This window comes from Hypanus sabinus, chromosome 4 (assembly GCF_030144855.1).
Source record: "Hypanus sabinus isolate sHypSab1 chromosome 4, sHypSab1.hap1, whole genome shotgun sequence".
Lineage (NCBI taxonomy): Eukaryota > Metazoa > Chordata > Chondrichthyes > Myliobatiformes > Dasyatidae > Hypanus > Hypanus sabinus.
The window spans coordinates 11,889,105-11,913,096 of NC_082709.1; the positions used below are offsets into that span (position 1 = coordinate 11,889,105).

At 41.4% G+C, this 23,992-nt stretch overlaps 1 protein-coding gene across 15 annotated transcripts in view; it reads left to right on the forward strand.

The window, feature by feature from the left end:
- The window catches only part of csrnp3 (cysteine-serine-rich nuclear protein 3), a 214,395-nt gene that overhangs the window by 174,309 nt on the left and 16,094 nt on the right, over positions 1 to 23,992 (forward strand). For 14 of the 15 annotated variants that reach the window (XM_059966403.1, XM_059966404.1, XM_059966406.1 and 11 more), the window contains 2 exons: positions 4,524 to 4,702; positions 15,679 to 15,938. In XM_059966403.1, the coding sequence (XP_059822386.1) occupies positions 4,555 to 4,702; positions 15,679 to 15,938 (408 nt within the window). In that variant the 5' untranslated portion in view covers positions 4,524 to 4,554. Of the gene's footprint in view, positions 1 to 4,523; positions 4,703 to 5,169; positions 5,310 to 15,678; positions 15,939 to 23,992 lie in introns of those variants that run through there. The other variant, XM_059966417.1, reaches the window with a different exon arrangement.

The following is a 23,992-nucleotide window of genomic DNA, read 5'->3' on the forward strand; positions in this document are numbered from 1 at the left end:
ACAATTCAGAACTGCTTTGCTCAGTGTGGTTTCAAGCATTCAAACTTGAGATGCCAGAAACAAACAGGAGTGAACATTAAACAATTTCAGTACTTCAGCAAGTTAGGAACTACAAAGAATTTGAAAGCAACAACAACCATTTGGAATTTTACAATGAAAATGAAGCTTAGGAGATACAATTCTTGAAAGTGTTGTGTATTTAATATTTAAGTAATATTGTAAATATAAAGTTTGATTAAATATTCTTTGTTTATATAATTCATTATGGGCTATGTGTAAAAAGTATGCGAATGGCATATGTCATAGTGGCACCATGTCATGTGCACACCTCACTAAAGTAAAACAAAGTAGACATGTTTTCCTGGGTTCCCATGATTTTGTTTCTATTAATTTCTGGTTTTACAAAACATAAAGCATTGAATGAAGGCAGTCCATTTCCTGCACTAGAAGTCTGCACTGATTTTGTTCAGTTAGAGTCTAGCAAAAGAGCATAGCAGCATACATTGGATGAATTCTTCCATCATTAATTATTAGTAACTAATACACAGTTTTATAGTGCTATAGTTGTACTGGTATTGTTCTAGTTGGTTCTGTATTTTATTTAAATACATGATTTGTTTTTCAGTTAAATGATATTTTGTCTTTTTTATATCTTAATCATGAAACTTTAGCTAATTGGGGCAGCCGCTCAATTAGGCCAAAATATACTGGCCCCGATGTGTCTCATTTAATTGGAATCCACTGTGTGTTCATGGTCAGCTGATGGCAGAGTGAAAGAAGCTGTTACTGAACCATTGCTCCTGAACCTCCTCGCTGATAGTATCAATGAGAAGAGGGCATGTCCCAGGTGATGGGGATCCTTAATGATGGATGCCACCTTTTTGAGGCGTGACCTTTTGAAGGTATCTGAGACTTGTGTTCACGATGGAGCTGGGCAAGTTTACAAATTTCTCCAGCTTTTTCTAATCCTGTGCAGTGGCCTCTCCGTACTAGAATGCTCTCCATGGTACATCTTTAGAAAGGCGTGAGGGTCTTTAGTGATGTACCAAGTCTTCTCAAGCTCCTAATGAAATCTAGCCCCTGTCATGTCTCCTTTGTAATTGCATCAATATATTGAGCCCAAAATAGATCTTTAAAGATGTTGACACCCAGCAACTTGAAATTGCTCACCCTTTCTACTCCTGATCCCTCAATGAGAACTGATGTGTGTTTCCTTAACTTCCCCTTTTTGAAGTCCACAATCCATTCCTTGGTTTTACTGACGTTGAATGCAAGGTTGCTATTTCAACACCACTCAACCAGCTGATCTGTCTCACTCCTGTACATCTCAACACCATCTGAAATTCTGCCAACTGCAGTTATGCCACTGGCAAATTTACAGCTGGCATCTGAGCCATGCTTAACCACACAGTTGCCGGTATAAAGAGTGTCATTGGGCTAAGCATACATCCTTGAGTTGTGCCAGTGTTGATTGACAGTGAGGAGGAGATATTGTGATCTTCCGTTGAGGAAGTCAAGAATCCATTTGTACAGTGAGGTACAGAGACACAGGTTTTGAAGCTTGTTGATTGGAACTGAGGGTATGATTGTGTTGAACACTGAGCTGTAATCAATAATCAGCAGCCTAATATACTGTTGGTGTTGCTATTGTCCAAGTAATCCAAGGCTACGTGGAAAGTTAGTGAGATTTAATCTGCTGCAGACATCCTGTGGCGACAGGCAAATTGCAGAGAGTCCAGGTCGTTGCTTAGGCAGGAGTTATTTCTGGCCTTGGCCAATCTCTCAAAACAGTTCATCGTGGTAGAAGACTGGGTGATTGACATTGAGGCAGTTCACCCTGCTCTTCTTGGGCACTGGTGTAGTTGTTGCCCTTTTTAAGCTGGTGGAATCCACCGACTGCAACAGAGAGAGATTGAAAATGTACTTCAACACTCCCACCAGTTTGGTTGGCACAGATTTTCAGTGCTCCACCAGGTACACAGTTAAGGTCACCTTTCGGGTCATTTAATCTCATTGTTGAAGAAAATGGTTAAGAATAATAAGGGTGGAAAAATATCCATGCAGGGATTGATTTTTGCACTCAAATCCTTAAGTTCTAAGACCTTAGCTCAAATACAGTTTTATATTAATTCAGATCCATTTAATAGAGCCAGTATTATTAACAATTACCATTTCAGAAATTCATTTAATATGTGAATATATTTATGTTTCTTCATAAAATGTTGATTTTTTTCAGATTTAATAGAGGAACTCTGCAGTCGGGCGTATCTCTGGAGGAAAATAAACAGAGAATGTTTCTGCTGTGAACAGTTTATTTCCATCTGGAGACGCTGCCTGACCTGCTGAGTTCCTCCAGCATTTTGTGTATGTTGCTTTCCCATTGTCCTGGAAGTTTATCATGAATTAGCTGAAATAATCAAGTTACTATCCACGTACTTCAATAGGTTGTTAAATATAAGTTTTGGTCTTTGGAAGTTATTTGCTAAATTTGCTGGATTTCCATAAAATTCCAAAGGTGCCACATCTGGATTTGTCTGTTTGCAAACAATTCAAAATATTGGGGGAGGGGTTAAATTAAGTATATTATCCACATATTCTGTTCCAATAAGGTTCAGCTAAGTTTAATAAAGTGTGCACTGCCCACCTGCTTCAAATTATCCACCACAGCTCTACACACTGTCCTTAAACATCTGGAGAAGAAGGATGTTTGTGTGAGAATGCTGTTCTTGGACTACAGTTCAGCATTCAACACCAGAGTTCCCTCCAGGCTCAACAAGAAAATCATAGACCTCGGCCTTGACCCCACCTTGTGCAACTGGATCCTGGACTTCCTGTCAGATCACCGACAGGTGGTAAGAGTGGGCTCCCTCACCTCCACCCCTCTGACTCTCAATACAGGAGCCCCTCAGGGCTGTGTACTAAGTCCCCTCCTTTACTCCTTGTATACCCATGACTGTATCGCCACCCACAGCTCTAATCTGCTAATTAAATTTGCTGACGACACTACATTGATTGGCCTAATCTCAAACAATAACAAGGTGGCCTACAGGGAAGAAGTCATCTCTCTGACACAGTGGTGTCAAGAAAACAACCTCTCCCTCAGTGTTGCAAAAACAAAGGAGTTGGTTGTGGACTACAGGAGGAATGGAGATGGGCTAACCCCTATTGACATCAATGGATCTGGGGTTGAGAGGGTAAATGGCTTTAAGTTTCTCAGCATCCACATCACCGAGGACCTCACGTGGTCTGTACACACTAGCTCTGTGGTGAAAGAGGCACAACATCGCCTATTTCACCTCAGACGTTGAGGAAGTTTGGTATAGACCCCCAAATCCTAAGAACTTTCTACAGGGGCACAATTGAGGGCATCCTGTCTGGCTGCATCACTGCCTGGTATGGGAACTGTACCTCCCTTAATCACAGGATTCTAGAGCGAGTGATGCGGACAGCCCAGCCCATCTGTAGTTGTGAACTTCCCATGATTCAGGACATTTACAAAGACAGATGTGTAATAGGGGCCCGTAGGATCATTGGGGACCCAAGTCATCCCAACCATAATCTATTCTAGCTACTACCATCTGGGAAAAGGTACCGCAGCATAAAAACCAGGACCAACAGGCTCTGAGGCAGCTTCTTCCACCAGGCCATCAGACAGATAAACTCACGCTGATTTGAGTGTGTGTCCATGTTACATTGACTGTTCTATTTATTATAAATTACTATGATTACACATTGCACATTTAGACAGAGATGTAACGTAAAGATTTTTACTTCTCATGTATGTGAAGGATGCAAGAAATAAAGCCAATTCAACTCAGATGAATTTTCATTTTATTTTGCAACTGAGAAGCACGTCAGCATTTTAACCATCTTACTCAGGTGTGGAAAGGCTTTTCATTCAATAGTAAGTTAAGAGCCTCAGGAATATTTATATTTATTTTGCAAAACAAGATACCATTTGCAGTGCCCAATTTGAATATTATAAATGTTCACAATATTTGCTTATTGACCAAATGTGGCATCAAATTAAACATGAACAATTAAATGAAACACACATTTTCAGGAATTGCAAACACTGATTTTTCTTTCATGAATTATTGCATTTTTAAACCCCCTAAAAGTGCAGAGGAGGGAAAAACATCTTTAAAATAGATGTGATTTTCCTCACAGGGAATGAAGTGTGTGTGCAGCTTGTACAATTCTACTACTGATCTGCATACTAAACTGTTACAGATCTTACTGATTGTGGAAACTAGGGTCAGAATTAACAGAGAAAATGAAGTGCTACCTCACACTCCAATTTGTGTGTCTCATCTATCTGCGTTAAAAATAGAGAGCACTGAAGCAAATCTATTACTTGATTACAGTCTTGGCTTAGTTATTAATAGATTACCGCAGTATTAATTGTTTTTATTGCAGTAGATAGCAGTTCACGTATTGCAGTTGTGATCTGTGATGGGCTGTGATTTTTTTTTTCTTGTTGAATTCAAAATGAAACGTTATTCAACCTACTGTACCTTTAGTTGCAGTTGCTGTAAATAATTTTGAAGCACCATGAGCGGAATTTTGAAGCGAAAGTTTGAAGATGTTGAAGGAACCTCACCATGTTTCTCTGTGAGGGAGTCGGATGATGAAGTCTCTGGGAGTGAGAGTGCTGAGAGTGGTGACAGTGTCAACCCATCCACTTCCAGCCATTTCACTCGTAAGTATATCTTAAAATGTTCTATTTCAGAACCGCCAGTGTCCTTTGCATCCCCTTACTTACTACCCATTACACCGTTGGCGTTTGGGGCAGCAGTGAGGGCCTTCCATCTCTGCCCAGACTGTCGCACACAGATGTAGACAGGTTCTTCATTGTGCTTTCCACAGTCAGCATTGTTAGAACTGAGTTTCAGCCCCCAACCTGGAGGAGCAGTGCATCGTCCTTAGTCTGGACCCTACCTTTCGAACTTTTCCACATGGGGTGACCCTGCCAAAACACAATGCCCCGATTTCAGCCAACATAGCTCTCCAGGTCACTGAGGCAACACAAGCCTCCAAACCCTATGACAAGGGTCTGCTCCTCCTGGAGGTTTGCATCCCTTGAGCTAATTATTAATATTCCAGAATGTGCAGTCAGTGATGATCAAGCAGCATTCGTGGTCCATTTGACTTTGAGTGGTTCATCAGACTGACTGAGAGGATTTGCACTGGAAAGCATTTATTATATTAACACCATGATGTACTTCATGACGAATCCAGAACCTGTGTGAAAAGGGCAAGCTTCACAGAAAAGGAAAGGATTCTAATTGAGCCATGCTGAGCATAAGGTAGGAAGAACCAGTTAAAATATTTGATTATTTATTTATTTGTTGAGCTGCAGCACAGAATGTATTCTGGCTCTTTGAGTCAGACCGCCCAGCATTCCTTGATTCAGTGCTAGCCTAAACACATGAGAATTTACAATGACCTCTCCTATCAGGTTCCTTCTTCTCCTCTCCTTTCCCACTCAACTGGCTTCACCTATCACCTTCCAGCTAGCCTCCTTCCCCTCCTCCCATATTTTTATTCCGGCATCTTCCCCCTTCCTTTTCAGTCCTAAAGAAGGATCTCGGCCTGAAATGTTGACTGTTTATTCATCTCCAAGGGTGTTGCCTGACCTGCCGAGTTCCTCCAGCATTTTGTGTAAACACGAGGAATTCTGCAGATGCTGGAAATTCAAACAACAACACACACAAAATGCTGGTGGAACACAGCAGCCCAGCCAGCATCTATAGGGAGAAGCGTTGTCGACGTTTCGGGCAGAGACCCTTCTTCAGGACTTTGTGAGCATTTTGTGTATGTTTGCGTAGGTCAATTATTCTGTTTTGATTCCATTCGAATCTCCTGAGTCCTGTGACACCAGATGAGGGATGGCAAAGCCAAACAAATCACTTGCTCATTTATGGATCCCAAATCCCTTCGCCACACACGACCCCTCGCTGACTACATGTGAAATCACAACATTAGTTTCCACGGACAGGCTGACAGGTCTCAGCTCCAGCTCATCACCACAGTTCATTAACTCGTGACTGTAAAACTGCTTATCTCTCATACTGTGATGGGTGAGCAGAGGTTTTCATATGGGAATATTGAAGTTATTATAATTTGTTTCCACCTTAATCCCATTTATAACTCCATTTTTTCATCTCACCTGCCTGTGTTTAGGGTTAGTGGGTGCCCACATGGGTAGATGGTTGGGACAAAGGACATGCCCCGGATGCCTTCTTCCACTGGTACATTGTAGCATCAGCTTTATGAAATGAGTGGTGCTCTTACCCATCGATCACTCACAGAAAACACAATCTCACTGTTTGGGAACTGATACTTCAATTACGTTCCTCGCTGGTAATCAGATTTCCTATAAAACTGGGGTGGCACGGTAGCATAGTGCTTAGCACAATGCTTTACGATACAGGCAACGCAGGTTCAATTCGCACTCTGCCTGTACGGAGTTTGTACGTTCTCCCTGTGGCCGTGTGGGTTTCCTCCGGGCTCTCCGGTTTCCTCCCAACATTCCAAAGATGTACTGGTTGGTAGGTGAATTGGTCGTTGCAAATTGTCCCCATGATTAGGGTAAGATTAAATCAGGGGTTGCTGGTTTGTGAGGCTCGAAGGGTCGCTAAGGCCGACTCCGCACTGTATCTCAATAAATAAACCAGCTGGTGGGTTGCCCTTTTCGTGTGACTTGGCTTTTTGTGCAGTTTCTGTAAGACATGTCGGCAATAAGGATGCCTGTAACTTGTGCAGTTGTCAGATTACATTTTGTACACATTAGAAAATGGTTCTTATGTGACACTGATTAATCCTTGTGCAACATACAGTAGTTTGCAAAAGCTTTAGGCACATGTAAAAAAAATTCCGAAAAGTGAAGACGCTTTCAAAAATAGTGAAATGAGCAGTTTCTAAACATCAAGGAATTTATGATAAAGAGCAGTAAACGGTAAAAAAAAAATCTGAAACAAATCAATATTTAGTGTGACCGCCCTTTGCTTTTAAAACTGCACCAATTCTCGTACACGCACTGATGTGCAGTTTTATAAGAAAATCGACTGGTTAGGTTGTTCCAAGGATCTTGGGGAACTTGCCACAGTTCTGCAGACTTTGGCTGTCTTCTGTCTCTGCAGGTAATTCCAGTTAGCCTCCGTAATGTAGAGATCAGGGCTCTGCAGAGGCCATGCATTCTGAAACCATCGGGAAAATCCAAGGTGCTTAAGACTTTTGCACAATAGTGTAGTGTTTGGACACATCATCAAGTTCCAATATATTTCTAAACATTTTGTGATTTATCTATTGTTTTGTCATGTATTAAGACTCATTAAAGATACCATGCCAAATTAAAACAATTATTTTGATATAGCATTTCTGCAGCCTTCATTCTGTTTGTTTAGGACTCGGAATTAAACACAAGGCGTATATTTGACTGTATGTGTCAAAGCAACACAAACAAAGTGTTTGAGGGAATGCAGTGGGTCAGGCAGTATTTACAGAAATGAATAAACAGTTCATGTTTCGGGCCGAGACCCTTCTTCAGGACTGGAAAGAAAGGGGAAGGTATCAGAATAAAAAGCTTAGAAGGTGAAACCAGGTGGTTGGGCAAAGTAAAGGGGGGAAAAGAAGGAATCTGATAGGAGAGGAGAGTGGACCATAGGAGAAAGGGAAGGATGAGGGGACCCAGAGGGAAGTATTAGGCAGGTGAGAATAAAATGTCAGAGTAGGGAATAGAGGAAGGAGGTGGGGTGTGAATGTTGTTTACTGGAAGGAGAAATGGATATTAATGCCATCAAGTTGGAGGCTACCCAGATGGAATATAAGGTTTTGTTCCTCCAGCCTGAGGTTGGCCTCATCTTGACATATGTGTCAATATTCATTTGAGTGTAGATGAATTTTATCCTAAACATTGACTGGACAATGAGGCATAAGTTTTAGTTGTGTCACTGAGGTCACATTCAGTATTCCTCTTAATAATAGCATTGCTAAATTAATAATATGTATTGAATAAAAATTTTCCTTTGGGACCGACAGATACTTGTATCTATAAATATATTTGTATGACATTATGTTTTAATTCCTTCCTAGTACAGTATTCTTAATTCAGACATGTTTATGTCTAGATATCTGATTATATCTATAGAGTAATGCATATTTAGTTATGAGCTGGAAGGATATGTTACATATTAAAAGAAAATTCTTCATAAGACCATCATACATAGGAGCAGAATTACAGACCATTCAGCTGATCAAGTCTGCTCCGTCATTCAGTTATGGCTAGCTTACTATTTTCCTCAACCCGAATCACTATCTTGAATTTTTAATTGTTATTTCACTTCGAGATGCTTTTTGTTCAATCTAAGTCTTTTTGGTGTATTTTCAGTTCTAGTTATTTTGTTTTATTATAACTTACTTTGTTCAGTCTTTTTGCTTTTGAGTGGAGACTCCCTTTCCCTCATCTCTCCCTGCTCCACCCCCACCTCACTCCCGGTATTGTAAGACCATAAGATATAGAAACAGAATTAGGCGTTTTGGCCCATTGAGCCCGCTCCACCATTTCATCGTGGCTGATCCAATTTTCTTCTCGGCCCCAATCTCCTGTCTTCTGCTCATATCCGTTCATGCCCTGAGTAACCAAGGATCTATCAACCTCTGCCTTAAATATACGTGACTGTTGTTTGTCCCTGAAATATGAACTTAGCACCTGGAACTTGCAGAATTAGGTCTTAAGTGGTTTGCACATCCCCCATAAAATATCTTCATCTAAATATTTCTTCAAATAATTACAAGACGTGCAAACCAAAATCTTCATCATTCTTACACTTAAATATCAGTAATCACATCACTTTTGGAAGTGTAAGGGGTTTTTGGTAGCAAATTGGAGAGGATATTAGTTTCGTGGGAGAAGCCAGAGAGTGGTAGTTGATAGTGGCCTCTCTGACTGGAGGCCTGTGACTGGTGGAGTGCTGCAGGGTTCAGTGTTGGTTCCATTGCTGTTTGTCATCTATATCAACAATCTGGATGATAGTGTGATTAACTGGATCAGCAAATTTGCAGATGACATCAAGATTAGGGTTGTAGTGAACAGTGAGAAAGACTCTCTCCCATGCCTTGCAGCAGGATCTTGATCAGCTGGAAACATGGCAGATGGAATTTAATGCAGACAAGTGCAAGCTGTTGTACTTCAGTGGGACCTACCAGAGCACAACCTTACACAGTGAATGGTGTAGGGCACTGAGGAGTGCAGTAGAACAATGGAATCTGGGAATACAGGTTCATAATTCACTGAAAGTGGCATTACAGGCAGATAGGGTCATAAAGAAAGACTCTGGCACGTTGGCCTTCTTAATCAAAGTGTTGAATACAGGTCCAGATGGGATGCTATGTTGAAGTTGTACAAGAAGTTAGTGAGGCCTAATTTGGAGTATCGTGTGCTGCTTTGGTCACCAACCTACAGGAAGGATGGAAACAAGGTTGAAAGAGTGTAGAGAATATTTACAAGACTGTTGTCAGGTCTGGAGGACCTGAGTTATAAGGAAAGATTGAATAGGGTAGGACTTTATTCCTTGGAAGGTAGAAGACTGAGAGGAGGTTTGATAGAGGTATACAAAATTATGAGGGGTATGGTTAGAGTAAATGCAAGTAGACTTTTTCCACTGCGATCGGATGGAACTCTAACCAGAGGTCATGGGTGAAGGGTGAAAGATTAAAAGTTTAAGAATATGAGGGGAAACCTCTTCACTCAGAGGGTTAGGAGCACGTGGAATCAGCTGCCAGCACAAGTTTTGCATGCAAGCTCAATTTCAATGTTTAAGAGAAGTTTGGATAGGTACATTGATGGTTGGGATATGGGGTACTAAGGTCTTACTCATTAAATCCAAGAACTGTACTAGAATCAATGAAAGACTATGCCCAACAGGGCAGAGAAACAACCAGTGTGCAAAAGACAACAAACTGCAATGCAAAAGAAAAAAAAGAAATCATAATAATAAATAAATAAGCAATTAATATCAAGTCCATGAGATGAAGAGTCCTTGAAAGTGAATCTTTAGGTTGGGGGAACATTTCAATGATGGGGCAGATGAAGTTGAAAGAAGTTATCCCCCTCTGGTTCAAGAGCCTGATGGTTAAGGGGTAATAACTGGTCATGAACCATGGATTTTGGTTGAGGTTTGATCGCAGGTTGCTTAATCACAGATGGCATATGACCAAGCTTAAAAAATAAAAATAGACATAAAAAAGAGGAAGTTGTCATTAAAACATAAATTGTATCCCACATATTAAAGAATCTGCTGACCAGCATACACCTTTGTGTGTTTTGTTGCAGAAGTTTTAAAGTTCTAGATTGGCTTTCAAGTCCAGAATAATCACCTAAAAACTGGTACTAGCACCTTTTTATTTCCAAATGAATATTATTGGAGTAGGAAGTTTTTGTAGATCCACTATAATGTGTGGAATATATTATGTATTCATTAACATTGGATTATTAACCAAGAATTTAAAAAATAGCAGCATCTGATATTTGTACTCATGCTTCCCTTGGTAATGAGATTGTAACTCTCTGTTGGAATATCTTTGGGAGGAGAGAGACTAAGTGTTTTTCTAAAGCCTAAGACTTTTGCATAGTACTCTGTCATCCCAGTGAACGTCAGATTGAACACCCTAGCTATATACTGTATATGTGTCTAGGACTTTTGTACAGTACTATATTATCCCAGTTAAGCATCAGATTGATATCATAGTACTGCAGAGATTTACTTACAGTACTGTAGGTGTGTGAAGAGATGCATTTGCTAAACCATTAAACTCAATTTGCTTTAGAAAAACCTTCAGTCAGTTAGCTATCCCACTAATAGCGTCAGGAAAAGTCAGTTCTGAATTCACATTGTGTTCTCAGTAACTGAACTGGGGATTTACAAAATCCATGTGAGACGTGTAACCATGGAGTACATGACAAAGTTCCTCATGGGAAACTGGTTCAGAAGGATCAGTGATTTATTATTCAGGATGAAGTAGTAAATTGGATTCAAAAAAATGTAGTGGATGTGGCCCAGTCCATCATGAGTTTGGCCCTCTCCATCACTGAGCACATCTATATGAAACGCTGTCGAAGAAAACCAACATCCATGGTCAGGGACCCATCATCAGGGACATCATCCCCACCACCCATGTCATGCTCTCTTCTTGCTGTGGCCATCAGGAAGAAGGTACAGGAGCCTCAAGACTCACAGCACCAGGTTCAGGAGCAGTTATTACTTCTCAATCATCAGGCTGTTGAACCAGAGGGGATAACTTCACTTGCCACATCATTGAAATATTCCAACAATCTATGGACTTGCTTTCAAAGACTCCTCATCTCATCTTTTTGATATATATTTCGTATTTATTTATTTTTTAATATTATTATTTCCTTATTTTTGTATTTGCACAGTTTGCTGACTATTGCACACTGGCTGAATGACCAAGTTGGTGCAGTCTTTCATTGATTCTATTATGGTTATTATTCTATTCCGGATTTATTGAGTATGCCCAGAAGAAAATGAATCTCAGGGTTGTATATGGTAAAATATATGTACCTTGATAGTAAATTTACTTTGAACATTGGCTCCACAGGATAAGCCAGAGTGTGGTAGCAGATGGTTGCCTCTCTGACTGGAGGCAGGTGACTCGTGGTGCACTGCAAGTGATGTTGCTGGGTCTGTTGTTGTTTCACATCAATGTTAATGATTTGGATGAGGATGTGGTAAACTGGATTAGCAAATGCTGCAGTATAACATTAGATAGACTGAATTTGGACACATTGCAATGAAGTGATCTGGATAATTTGAAATGCAATTGATGATTTGTAAAGCCACTCGATCTGTAGGCAAAAATTTGTCAACATAAGAGCTGAATTGGAAAATATTGAAAGAGGTCGGTTAGTGATTGGAGCAAAGCATCAAAATCCGAAGAGGTTTTGAAAGCATCAAATTCCAGACGAACGCTGCAGGTGCTGGAAATCCAAAGCAGCACACACGCAATGCTGGACGGACTCAATAGTTCAGGCAGCATCCATGGAAATGAACAAACAGTCGACATTTTGGGCCCAGAGCCTTCTTCAGGACTGGAAAGGAAGGGGGAAGATGCCAGAATAAAACCATGGGAGGAGGGGAAGGATTATAGTTGGAGGGTGATAGGTGAGGTTAGGTGGGTGGGAAAGATCAAGAGTTGGAGAAGAACGAACCTGACAGGAGAGGAGAGTGGACCACAGGAAAAAGGGAAGGAGGAGGGGATCTGGGGAAGTAATTGGCAGGTGAGAAGTAAATGGTTAGAGTGGGGAATAGAGGAGGGGGAGAGTGGAACTTGTTTACCAGAAGAAAAAATCGATATTCATGCCATCAAGTTGGAGGCTACCCAAACAGAAAATACGGTGTTGTCCTCCATCCTGAAGGTGGCCTCGTCTCAGCACAAGAGAAGGCCGTGGATTGACATGTTGGAACAGGAATGGGAATCGCAATTAAAGTGTAAGGCCATGGCGAAGTCCCATGTGGTGGATGGTGTAGATGTGCTCGATAAAGTGGTTTCCCAATTTACAACGGGTCTCACCAATGGAAATGAGACAGCACAATAGATATCCCCAGTAAATTCGCACATGTAGTGTTGCCTCATCTGGAAGGACTGCCTGAGGCCCTCAGTGGTGTTGTGGGAGGAGGCATATTGGCTGGCGTAGCAGGGCTGAGTACTGGGAGGGAGATTAATGGGGAGGGACGAATGGACAAGGGAATCACGGAGGGAGCGATCTCTGAGGAAAGTGGAGATGGGGGAGGTAAAGATGTGTTCAGCGTTAGGATCCCTTTGGAGTTGGCAAAAGTTGTGGAGGATATTGTGTTGGATGCGGAGGCTGATTGGGTGGTATTTAAGGACAAGATGACCATGGAGATCAGGTTCTGAATCTCTGGGATTCTGTTCCAGAAACTTCTGTTGAAATAATCTTGCAGTAGCAGTGTCAGCTTATAATTTCATCAACATTCTTGTGTCATTGTTTTCAGTAATGGCCTTGGTCAAGTCCAATTGTTTGAGTAGGCTTACTGATGAAACTGGCATTGCAAACACAGCTCTCAAAACTACCCAAGTATAAGCTGGATATGAAACATTCATCATTGTTAGTGCGGCAACAAACATCTCACTATTCATAAAGGATCAAGGAAAAGTAAGCAAAGTATGCTTATGATTCCATGTTCAGATTTCTTGTTACATACAAGGAGCAATAACAATATAATTTAGAAATATTATTCTTCAATTGTTTTTTAAAAGATTTTTTTTGAACATGTTTTCTAAAATGGTTCATTTATTTCAGTCTGTCTCTGTTATACTTTTATTACTAGTATAACAGTGAATACATTTAAATAAGCAACAGGACTCATCCTTTTCCCTTAAAAAGTCATAATTATTGTGATTAATTCATTAGTCACTGATTATCTCTTCTCAAAATTAGCACAGCACGTAAGTGATTTTTTTTAGATTATTGACAATTTTCGTGTTCTCAAAAAGGTTCAGCAACCCTGGTCTGGAGCTTTTCCATGTTCAACCTTGTCAGAACTCCTCAAAGTGCTGATTTTATTATGGTGTGATATTTTAAAGGATATTTCAATACCTCCAGAGACTGAAAATTGAGAAAACCTGCTTTTCACAAAGACAACTCAACCAGCACCACTTGCTATTTCTGAATATGCCCTTAATGAATTTTACAATTTTCTTCACTAGATATTTCAAATATGAATATAGTGACAATTATTGCTGATTTAAAACTGTAAAGGAAGTAAAGGTGAATTTCTAAGAGGATAGATTTAAGTTATTCTAAACTACATTCAAATAAATTAAGCTTATCTTAACGTACAGTTGCATTAGGATCTCAATTCTGCTCACATTTCGCAGAGATTCCATTGAATACAGAGGCAGAAGGGTAGGTGTTAAAGATGTGGAATGCCTGGGGTTATGTATGAACAATTGGATCAACTTTGCTTTAATAATATGATTTATATCACAAAATTTAATAATACACTACACCCAAGATACTTTAATAAATTTAACCAAAAATTATATTATAAACATTACAAAAGACAAAATCAAATGAAAGCATCGTGAACTGTGCTTAACTTTTGCATCGTTGTGCAAAATACAAACTTTGCTCCATAAATAGATGCAAGCTTAACAGCACAGAATAGTAAAGGTGCATAGAATTTCAGCTGATGCCATATCTGTTCTGCCAACTGTTAACATTACTTGGTATGAATACATTCCCTTCAAATATATTAGTTACTGCCTGTTATGCCACTGGTGTTTAGAGCAGCTATTTGTTTTGCTGTTTCAGTAACAATTTCTTTTGACCAGTCAGGGTTGTTAGACCTGAGCTGAACACCCAAACCCGGAAGACCGGTGGACCACTCTTAGTCTGGCTTCAACTCTTTGACCTGTTTAGCATGGGTGACCCTACAAAGAGCTAAAGCATAAAGCCCTGACTCCAGCCAAGATAGCTCTCTGGGTCATTGAGGCACGCAAGCTTCCAAACCACAAGAAGGCTGTGGTCCTCTTGGAGGTGTCTCTTCATGATTCCACTAAAAGTATACGTGTCAGTTAGACATGGCTTTTTCCTTTGCTGGAATTCTGGGATATTTTACATTTAGTAATGTTTGCCTCATCATTGAAAAGTTTCCACAAATAATGGACTCACTTTCAAGGACTCTTCATCTCATGTTCTCAATGTATGTTGCTATTTTATTTATTATTGCTATTTCTTTATTTTTGATTTTATGCTGTTTTGTACCCTGGTTAAATGCCCAAGTTGGTACAGCATTGCATTGATTCTGTTATGGTTATTATTCTATGGATGTATTGAGTATGCCTGCAAGAAAATGGTGACATATATGTACTTTGATAATAAATTTATTTTGAACTTGTGAACTTTGCAAGTTGGTGCTGACTGATTTTATTCTCTGTATGCTGAGGACACTAAAGAAATGATATTGCCAATTTCGGTCCTGACTGAGATCAGCAAATCAACACAACCTTGATTTTGAGCCTTGTACCTTGCCGATCCATGCAGCTAAAAGTACACCAGATGGTGTATTTCCTTCACTAAGTCAGGGAAAGATATATATAGCATTTACCACAGTTTTAGATACTCCCCGTAGAGTATGAGTTGCCAATTTAATAAAGCAAGAAATCTGAATCAGGTCTATTATTATTGATGTATCTCAAGAAATTTGTTGTTTTTTAGTGGCAGCAGACTTTGCCAACAAAGAATCACAGTTCAAAGTAAATTTATTATCAAAGTATATATTGTCACCATATGCAAACCTGAGATTCTTTTTCTTGTGGACATAAGGCCCCACCAACTTGACGTTCAACCAGAGTGCAGAAAACTACAATCTGTACAAATACAAAAAGAAAGAAGTAATAATTAACAAACAAACAAACAAATAAATAAATAGACGGACAATTAATATGGAACATGCGATGAAGTGTCCTTGAAACTGAGTCCATTTCAATGATGGGACAAGTGAAGTTGAGTGGATTTACCCCCTTTGGTTCAAGAGTCTGCTGGGATTTGTAAACTAAATACCTTTCATCGATTGTGGTTAATATGTGGAAAATAGTGTCTGAACTAACTTATCCTTTTGCAACTTCTAGCGTCATCTATTCTGAAAAGGGAGAAGCGGATGAGAACAAAGAATGTTCGCTTTGATTATGTGACTGTGTATTACTTCACACGGAGACAGGGCTTCACCAGCGTTCCCAGCCAAGGGGGCAGCACACTGGGAATGTCCAAGCGACACAAGTGTGTACGACAATACACACTTGGGGAATTTGCACTGGAACAAGAGAGACTCCATGGAGAAATGCTGAAGGAACATCTGAAGGAGGAGAAACTGAATTCATTAAAACTGAAGGTAGGATCATTTCTTTATACATTAAGACTCTGGAATCTGGTGGTTTAGAAAACCTTATGATTCATCTATCTAGCTCAGTCATTGGTCCAGAATGTGAGCCAAGGGTCCAGAGAGTAAATTCTGTGTTCGGCTGGAGCCAGGCATCTGAAATACTTGTCTATTTCTCACCCATTTTAACCCCACCAGGTTTACTGGAACATTTATTATGCTACTGGGCATTATGTGCAACATTGGACTTCATTGAAATATTCTGAATGTTGAAAGGCCTTGATAGAGTGGATGTGGAGAAGATGTTTCCTACAGTGGGGGAGTCTAAGACACAGGTGGCAGTGGTAGAATAGAGGGCTGTCTTTTTAGAGCAGAGAAGAGGAAGAATTTCTTTAGCCAGAGAGTGGTGAATCTGTGGCATTTGTTGATACAGGCAGCTGTGGAAGTCAAGTCAGTCAGGACGTTTAAGGCAGAGGTTGATAGACTCTTAAAGGGCATGAAAGGATACAGGGAGAAGGCAGGAGGTAGAGGCTGAGAGGGAAAATGGATCAGCCATGATGAAGTGACAGAGAAGACTTGATGGGTCAAATGGCCAAATTCTGTTCCTATATCTTATGGTCTTGTGTTTTTAAAAAAAGTGAAATCGAACTATGTGTGAATATTAATTGGACTGATTGAATTAATTGGATTGGTGATAACTTCTCCTCACTCGCTGGCGATCAACACTGGCGCACTTAAGGGGTGTGTGTTTAGCCCACTGCTCTACTCTCTATATATACATGACTGTGTAGCTAGGCATGGCTCAATTACCATCTATAAATTTGCTGATGATAAAACCATTGTTGGTAGTGGGCATACAGGAGTGAGATATGCCAACTATTGGAGTGGTGCCACAGTAACAATCTGGCATTCAACATTAGTAAGATGAAAGAACTGATTGTGGACTTAAGGATAAAATGAAGGAACACATACCAATCGGGAACAGAAGTGGAGAGAGTGAGCAGTTTCAAGTTCCTGGGTGTCAGGATCTCTGAGGATCTAACCTGGTCCCAACATATCGTTGTAGTTATAAAGAGGGCAAGACAGTGGCTATACTATTATGAGTTTGAAGCAATTTGGCATGTCAACAAATACACTCCAAAACTTCTATAGCTGTACCCCATGGAGAGCATTCTGACAGGCTGCATCACTGTCTGGAATGGAGGGGCTACTGCACGGGACCAAAAGAAACTGCTGAGGGCTGTAAATCTGGTCAGCTCCATCTTGGGCACTAGCCTACAAATTACCCAGGATATCTTCAGGGAGTGGTGTCTCAGAAAGACAGCATCCTTTATTAAGGACCTCGAGCATCCAGGGCATGCCCTTTTCTCACTGTTACCATCAGGGAGGAGGTACAGAAGCCTGAAGGCACACACTCAGCGATTCAGGAACAGCTTCTTCCCCTCTGCCATTCGATTCTTAAATGGACATTGAATCTTTGGATACTACTTCAATTTTTTTAATATACAGTATTTCTGGGTTTTTTTGAACATTTTTAATCAATTCAATATACATATACTGCAATTGATTTACTTACTTGTTGTTGTTATTATTTTTATTTTTTTCTCTCTTCTATATTATGTATGGCATTGAGCTGCTGCTGCTAAATTAACAAATTTCACATCACATGCCGGTGATAATAAACCTGATTCTGATTCTGCTGGTTTGATGCCACCAAAGCCTCAAGGTGCTGGGTTGCCAGAGTTTAATATATATCCTTACCTGACATATATGCAGTGGTGGGAAGTTCTATAGTTTGTGGAGAACACATTTTTAAAACCCTGAAGGAATATTTGCAAGTTTTTATTGGAGTGGTCTCTTATTTTTCACAATATTTTTAAACTGATCTCCCTTAGGCCCAGATCTACATGAACAAAAACATGAATGCACCTTGGTTACCAATCTCAGGCAACACTGATCTTCATCGATCTGTGATACATCTCACTTGTCTGATCAAAGCGGTAACCAACCGAGGAAAGGAACTGATTGCAGTTCTCTAGCTACATCTTTGGATCAGCATCCTAGTGCACACCGTCATGGCAGCCCATCAGCTGGTGTATTTCTATGGCAACGTTTTTGGTGTCTTCCCATTTCTGGCAAGGGCAGAACTTAATACCAATCCTACTTTCCCTACAACAGTGATTCCCAACCTTTTTTATGCCGTGGGTTCCAGGTTGGGAAACCCCCTCTTAGATGGTAATGGCACTCCTTTCCCTGACGGTACTCCCACTGGGCTGTGTGGAAGGGATTTCCAGGACTTACATCAGTGGTAATATAAAGGCAGTGGTATATAAGATTGTATAGCCAGAGGTGGTAATGGGGATAAGCTCCCACTACCTATTAATACTCCCCATGGTGTGCACATTAAATAGCCTCTAACAATTGTGTGCAGCTCCTGGCTTGCACGTGTGGTTTAGTGTCCAACCCCAGTGGAACCATTTCTACTGACAGGAGAAGGGACAAAGAAAGGTTACTGGTACTTTGGACAGATGGGGTTCGTCAGCCATCAGCGGCCATCTAGTACAAGGAAAACTCTGATCTCAAACGTCCGCTGCCTTGCAGCTGCACCCACATACGGGAAATACTTTGGGAGTTAACCACGAGGAAAAATCCAGAGGTGGTGTCCCTAAGGCATCCTACGTTGAGTTCAATGCTGATTGGTAACTCCTGCGATGTTGCTGGTTCCAATCTGTATCAGTCTCTGGCGTTCCTTCGGTTTCAAGGGATGTATGGAGAGTGGGAGCTTGCTACATGGGTAACAGCTTGCTCTCCATATTGTACTGCCCAGGCTTTGTGTATCTAGACAGCTGGGACGCAACATCCAAGGTCGACCCCGACCAACAGAAGCTGCAGAAATCTAAAGATGGAGTGCAGCAAGAAAGGAATCTTTTAGTAGAGTTCTCATGCTGCCTTCAGTACTTGCTGGTTTTGGTGTCGGAACTCACAAGTTTGGTAGGTGCTTTGGAAATAGCTTGAGCAATTGCAATACATTCATGAAGGTGGTTGGCACTACAGCCACTGTGTGACAAGAATAGAGACAGAGTATTTAGGGTGATGGATGGGATGCCGGACATGTGGGCTGCTCTGTTATGGATGGTGTTGACTTGAACGGTGGAGGCAGGCCAGCAGAGAATGTTCCTCATGTCCTGAATTGTCCATCATAGATGGTGGAAGGGGTTCCTTTTGTTGAAAGTTATTTCTATCTATGAGATGTGGGTAAAAGCCAGAGGAAAATCTCCATTAGTTGCTAAGCAACACACAGAAAATGCTGGAAGAACTCCGGTCAGGCAGCATCCATGGAGGTGAATAAACAGTCTATGTTTTGGGCTGAGACCCTTCTTCAGGACTGAGAAGGAAGGGGGAAGACACCAGAATAAAAAGGTGACGGGAGGGGAAGGAGGACAGCTAGAAGCTGATAGGTGAAGCCGGGTGGGTGGGAAGATAAAGGGCTACAGAAGGAGGAATCTGATAGGAGAGTGGATCATGGGAGAAAGGGAAGGAGGAGGGGACCCGGGGGAGGTGAAAGGCAGGTGAGAAGATGCATGAGGCCAAAGTGGGCAATAGAGGAAGAGGGGAGGAGGAGGGAATTGTTTTTAACCAGAGGAGAAAGCAATATTCATGCCATTCGGTTGGAGTCTACCCAGGTGGAATATGAATGTTGCTGCTCCACCCTGAGTGGGAATGAATTCCTTATTGTTAGGTCATTGGTCTGGTCTATAAATATAGATTGTTTATTGCACTTTATTCTATATTGTTATTGATTTATATTGTCTACCTTAATGCACTGTGTAATGATCTGATCTGTATGAATGATGGCCAAAACAACCTTTTCACTGTATCTCGGTACATGTGACAGTAAATAAATTCATAGTTAAGTTTATCGTCGTCTGACTGTACATATATACAAACAAATGAAACGATGTTTCTCCGGACCACGATGCACCCACACAAGGTATTTCACACACAGCACAAAAGCCAAAACATTATTCAACATGCATGTAGTGACGCAGAGCACAGGTAAACAGTATAGTAAATGGTAAACAGCTTGCTGCCTTAGTGATGAGATCTCGGTTATGGCAGGTTATTAATTAGTCTCACAGCCTGAGGGGAAAAAGCTGTTACCCAGTCTGACAGTCCTAGTCCTGATGCTCTTGTACCTCCCTCCTGACGCTCTTGTACCTCCCTCCTGACGGTAGTGGTTCCGAGGTTGTGGGATGGGTGGTAGGGATCCTCAACAAAGCTTCAGGCCCTTCATCTACAACACTCCCAGTAAGTGCCACAGGTAGAGGGGAGGGAGACCCTGATGATCCTCTTGGTGGTTTTTAACGGTCCTCTGTAGGGTCTTGCGGTCCAGTGCCTTACAGCTTCCATACTACACAATGATGTAGCAGATGGGACACTCTTGATGCTGCTCCTGTAGAAAGTTGTTAGGAAGGGGGCAGGGGGCCTTGCATGACTCAGTCTTATTGGAAAGTATAGAAGCTCCTGTGCCTTTTTGACTAGTGAGAATGTGTCGTGGGTCCAGGTTGGATCATCTGTTACATGCACACCAAAAAACTTTTTCTCTTCATTCTCTCCATAGTAGAGCCATTGATGTGCAATGGAGAGTGTTCAACCTGTGCCACCTTAAATTCCACAATCATCTCTTTTGTCTTGTACATAGTAAGACTCAGGTTGTTGTTCTCACACCATTAGAGAAGCCCCTCTACCTCCTTTCTCTGTGCGGACTCATCATTGTTGCTGATGAGGCCAACCACTGTTGTATCACCAGCGAATGTGATGATGCTGTTTGAGGTGGATCTGGCAATGCAGTTATGAATCAGCAATAGGAACAGCCCTGGGGTGGACCAGTGCTCGGCGTGATGGAGCTCGAGATGTTGCTACCAACTCAGACTCTCTGTGGTCTTCCTGTCAAGAAGTCTAAGAGCTGGTTACAGAGAAAGGTGGTTTACCACCATCCTCTGAGGAATGATAGTGTTAAACGCTGAGGTGAAATGGATGGACAACATCCTGGCACTGAGGCATCTTTTTCTAGATGGGGTAAGATGGAGTGAAGGGCCAAGGCTATGACATCATCAGTGGACCGGTTTGAGTGAAAAGTGAACGGGAAAGGGTCCAGTGCAGCTGGAAGATGGGATATAATGTGATCCATTCCCAATTGCAGCTATCATGATTGTTGAAGTCATGGCACTGGACAGTAATCATTAAGGCTAATGTTGCTTCTTTGACACACTGGAATGATGGTGACTGCCTTGAAGCCGGCTGTTTCGGTGAGGTATTAAAAATGTCCGTTAAGACCTCTGGTAGTTGAGCTGGACATTCCCTCAAGATCTGAGTGGTGTGTTGTCTGGCCCCACAGCTTTGCATGGGTTTACCCTGGCTAGAATCCCCTTCACCTCAGCTGCGGCCAAACAAGGGTGCCTGTTTCTCGGGGGGGAAATGAGACCTTCCTCGATGTCACATCATTCAGTTGGTCAAATTGTGCACATCTCCAGTATAGTTTCTTAGTTGAGTATGTGCAGTCTTCACTTCAGTATCTTTGCTGTGGAAACTCATTTTGTGAAATGACTGAAACAGTGGAGCCAATGTCTAATTCCATTTTAATTAATTTGCTGTTCACTTCTGGTGTAAATCATATTGCTTGTCTATTGTTAATTTTCACACTGTAAATCTCAAGACCACTCAGTCCTGTGTCACTCTCAGTATTGTCAGATTTTTCACCAACACCATGCAGATTAGTACTCTTTTTGAAATTGCAGTTTGACTCTTTATCTTTTTCTGCTCCTATGCAGTCCATTTATTTATATCAGCCTGATATGCTCTTTGTACAGTACTGTGCAAAAGTCTTGGGTACATACATATACTGCAGCTGGAGTGCATAAGACTTTTGCACAGTATTGTATTTGTCACCATGGAGTGGAGTGAGTTTGTAAAATCTGGTGGGAGCAAACGATGTTGGGAATAGCAAGGATGGAGTGCCGTGGCAGGGGTGTGTGACAGATCCTTTCAGTAAATGAGAAGTATTGGGAAGATAGTTATCAAAGAGAGAGAGACTTACTTTTGGTAGCTACCCCTCCCCACCTCACCTCCCAGATAATTACTTGTGAACCATATCATCAAATGTTCTACAGATTTAACCACAGGGTGAGGTCAGTGGTTTTGTCATTCTGGAGACCACACATTGTTACAGCCAATATATGAAATGTGCTTGTAATTAAACCTAATTTCCTACAGTTTTGAAAAGGATTGTGTGTATTTCCTGCTGTGGATTATTCCAAAAATGTCCTTGCTCCCGTTGAAGAGCATGCTATGTTGATTCACAGAGCTTCTCAGCACTTTCTGGCTGTGAATAGTGTTCCCAGAACACAAGGGATGCAGATTTCTAAGAATAACAAAGATGCTAAAGATATATTTGTGTTACTCATGTTAATGTACATTTAACACTGGTGACTGCAGTATACTGTCTTCAGGAGAAACCTTTATTTAGTTGTTTAGCAATCTGTGAAGAATCAGCCCTTCCAGCCCTTCAAGTCATGACACCAGCGACCCCGCAATCCCAATTAACCCTAACCTAATCACAGGACAATTTGCAAAGCTACCCGGTAAGTGTTTATACTGTGGGAAGAAACCGGAGGATTAGTTTAGATTGGATTCAACTTTATTGTCATCATGCCGAGTACAGATACAAAGCCAATGAAATGCAGTTAGCATCTAACCAGAATTGCAAAGAATAGTGTTATTTACAAAATAGCTGTGAATAAAAAGTAAGTGCTACAGCACACAAATATAAAAGTACTGAGACAGTCCAATATGGGTGCAATACTGCTTAGCGCTGTGATGTGAGGCTCAGCAGGGTCACAGCCTCAGGGAAGAAGCTCTTCCTGTGCCTTCTGGTGCGGGAGCGGAGGCTCCCGTAGCGCCTACCGGATGGGAGGAGAGTAAAAAGTCCATGGTTAGGGTGAGATACATCCTCGATAATGCTTTTCGCCCTGCCCAGGCAGCGTTTATGGTAGGTGTTCTCAATGGTGGGCAATTGGATGCCGACAATCCACTGGGCAGTTTTCACCACACGCTGGAGTGCTTTGCAGTCTGATACGGGACGATTGCCGTACCACACTGAGATGCAGTTGTTGAGTATGCTCTCAATGGTACAGCAGTAAAAGTCCGTCAGTATCCTGGGACAGAGGTGAGCTTTCTTGATGCTCCGCAGGAAATAAAGAGGATGTGGAGAAAACCCACACATTCCATAGTGAGGACATACAGAGACTCTTTACAGAACAGCACTGGAGTTGCTGTAAGAACATTGCGCTAACCGCTGAGCTACCATGGCACCCAATTTTTTGCCAAATCACTTACTGGTTACTTCAGAAAGATGTATTTCAGTGAGAAGAATTGTTAAATAACAAGCTATCACAGAAAGGAAACTCGTGCTATGTCACAAACAGGCCATTAAGACTAAATATAGAAGTAGTCCATGGAAATAATTCTGAAGATATGTTGCCTGGGTGGTTGATGGTTCTGTTAAGTTGTTCTCCAATTTACTAACAAACATTTCATCACCATATGAGATTTTGTCAGTGGTGTGTCCTCTGAATGCTTGGCCTTTAAACACTTTTCAATCAGTTGATTGGACGTGATTTCGGAAACCCATTTGTGATGGTGGGGGTGGAGATCTCTTCGCTGATTGGCTGTGTGTTGAACTTTGTGCATTGTGGTCTGGGATTTAGCCTGCATCGTCATAAATAGGATCGAGGTCTACATGTTTGTTTACGGAACAGCAAGATTTCTTCTCCAATTCTCTGCCATCCACAAGCTGGTAGTTCTTAAGATCATCTAATAGTCCTTGAGTACACTGGAAATTTGCACTGAACAGAGGTCTAACCACTTTAGCCAGGATGAAATCGCATGTGTAACACCCCCACTGAAGCAGAGCGTCACCCGGCGTGACCCGTAGGCCTGGGCCCTGCTGCCGTTGGCAGCCTCCAGTAAGGTTTTGTCACTCTTTGCCTTCTCATCAGTAGGCGATG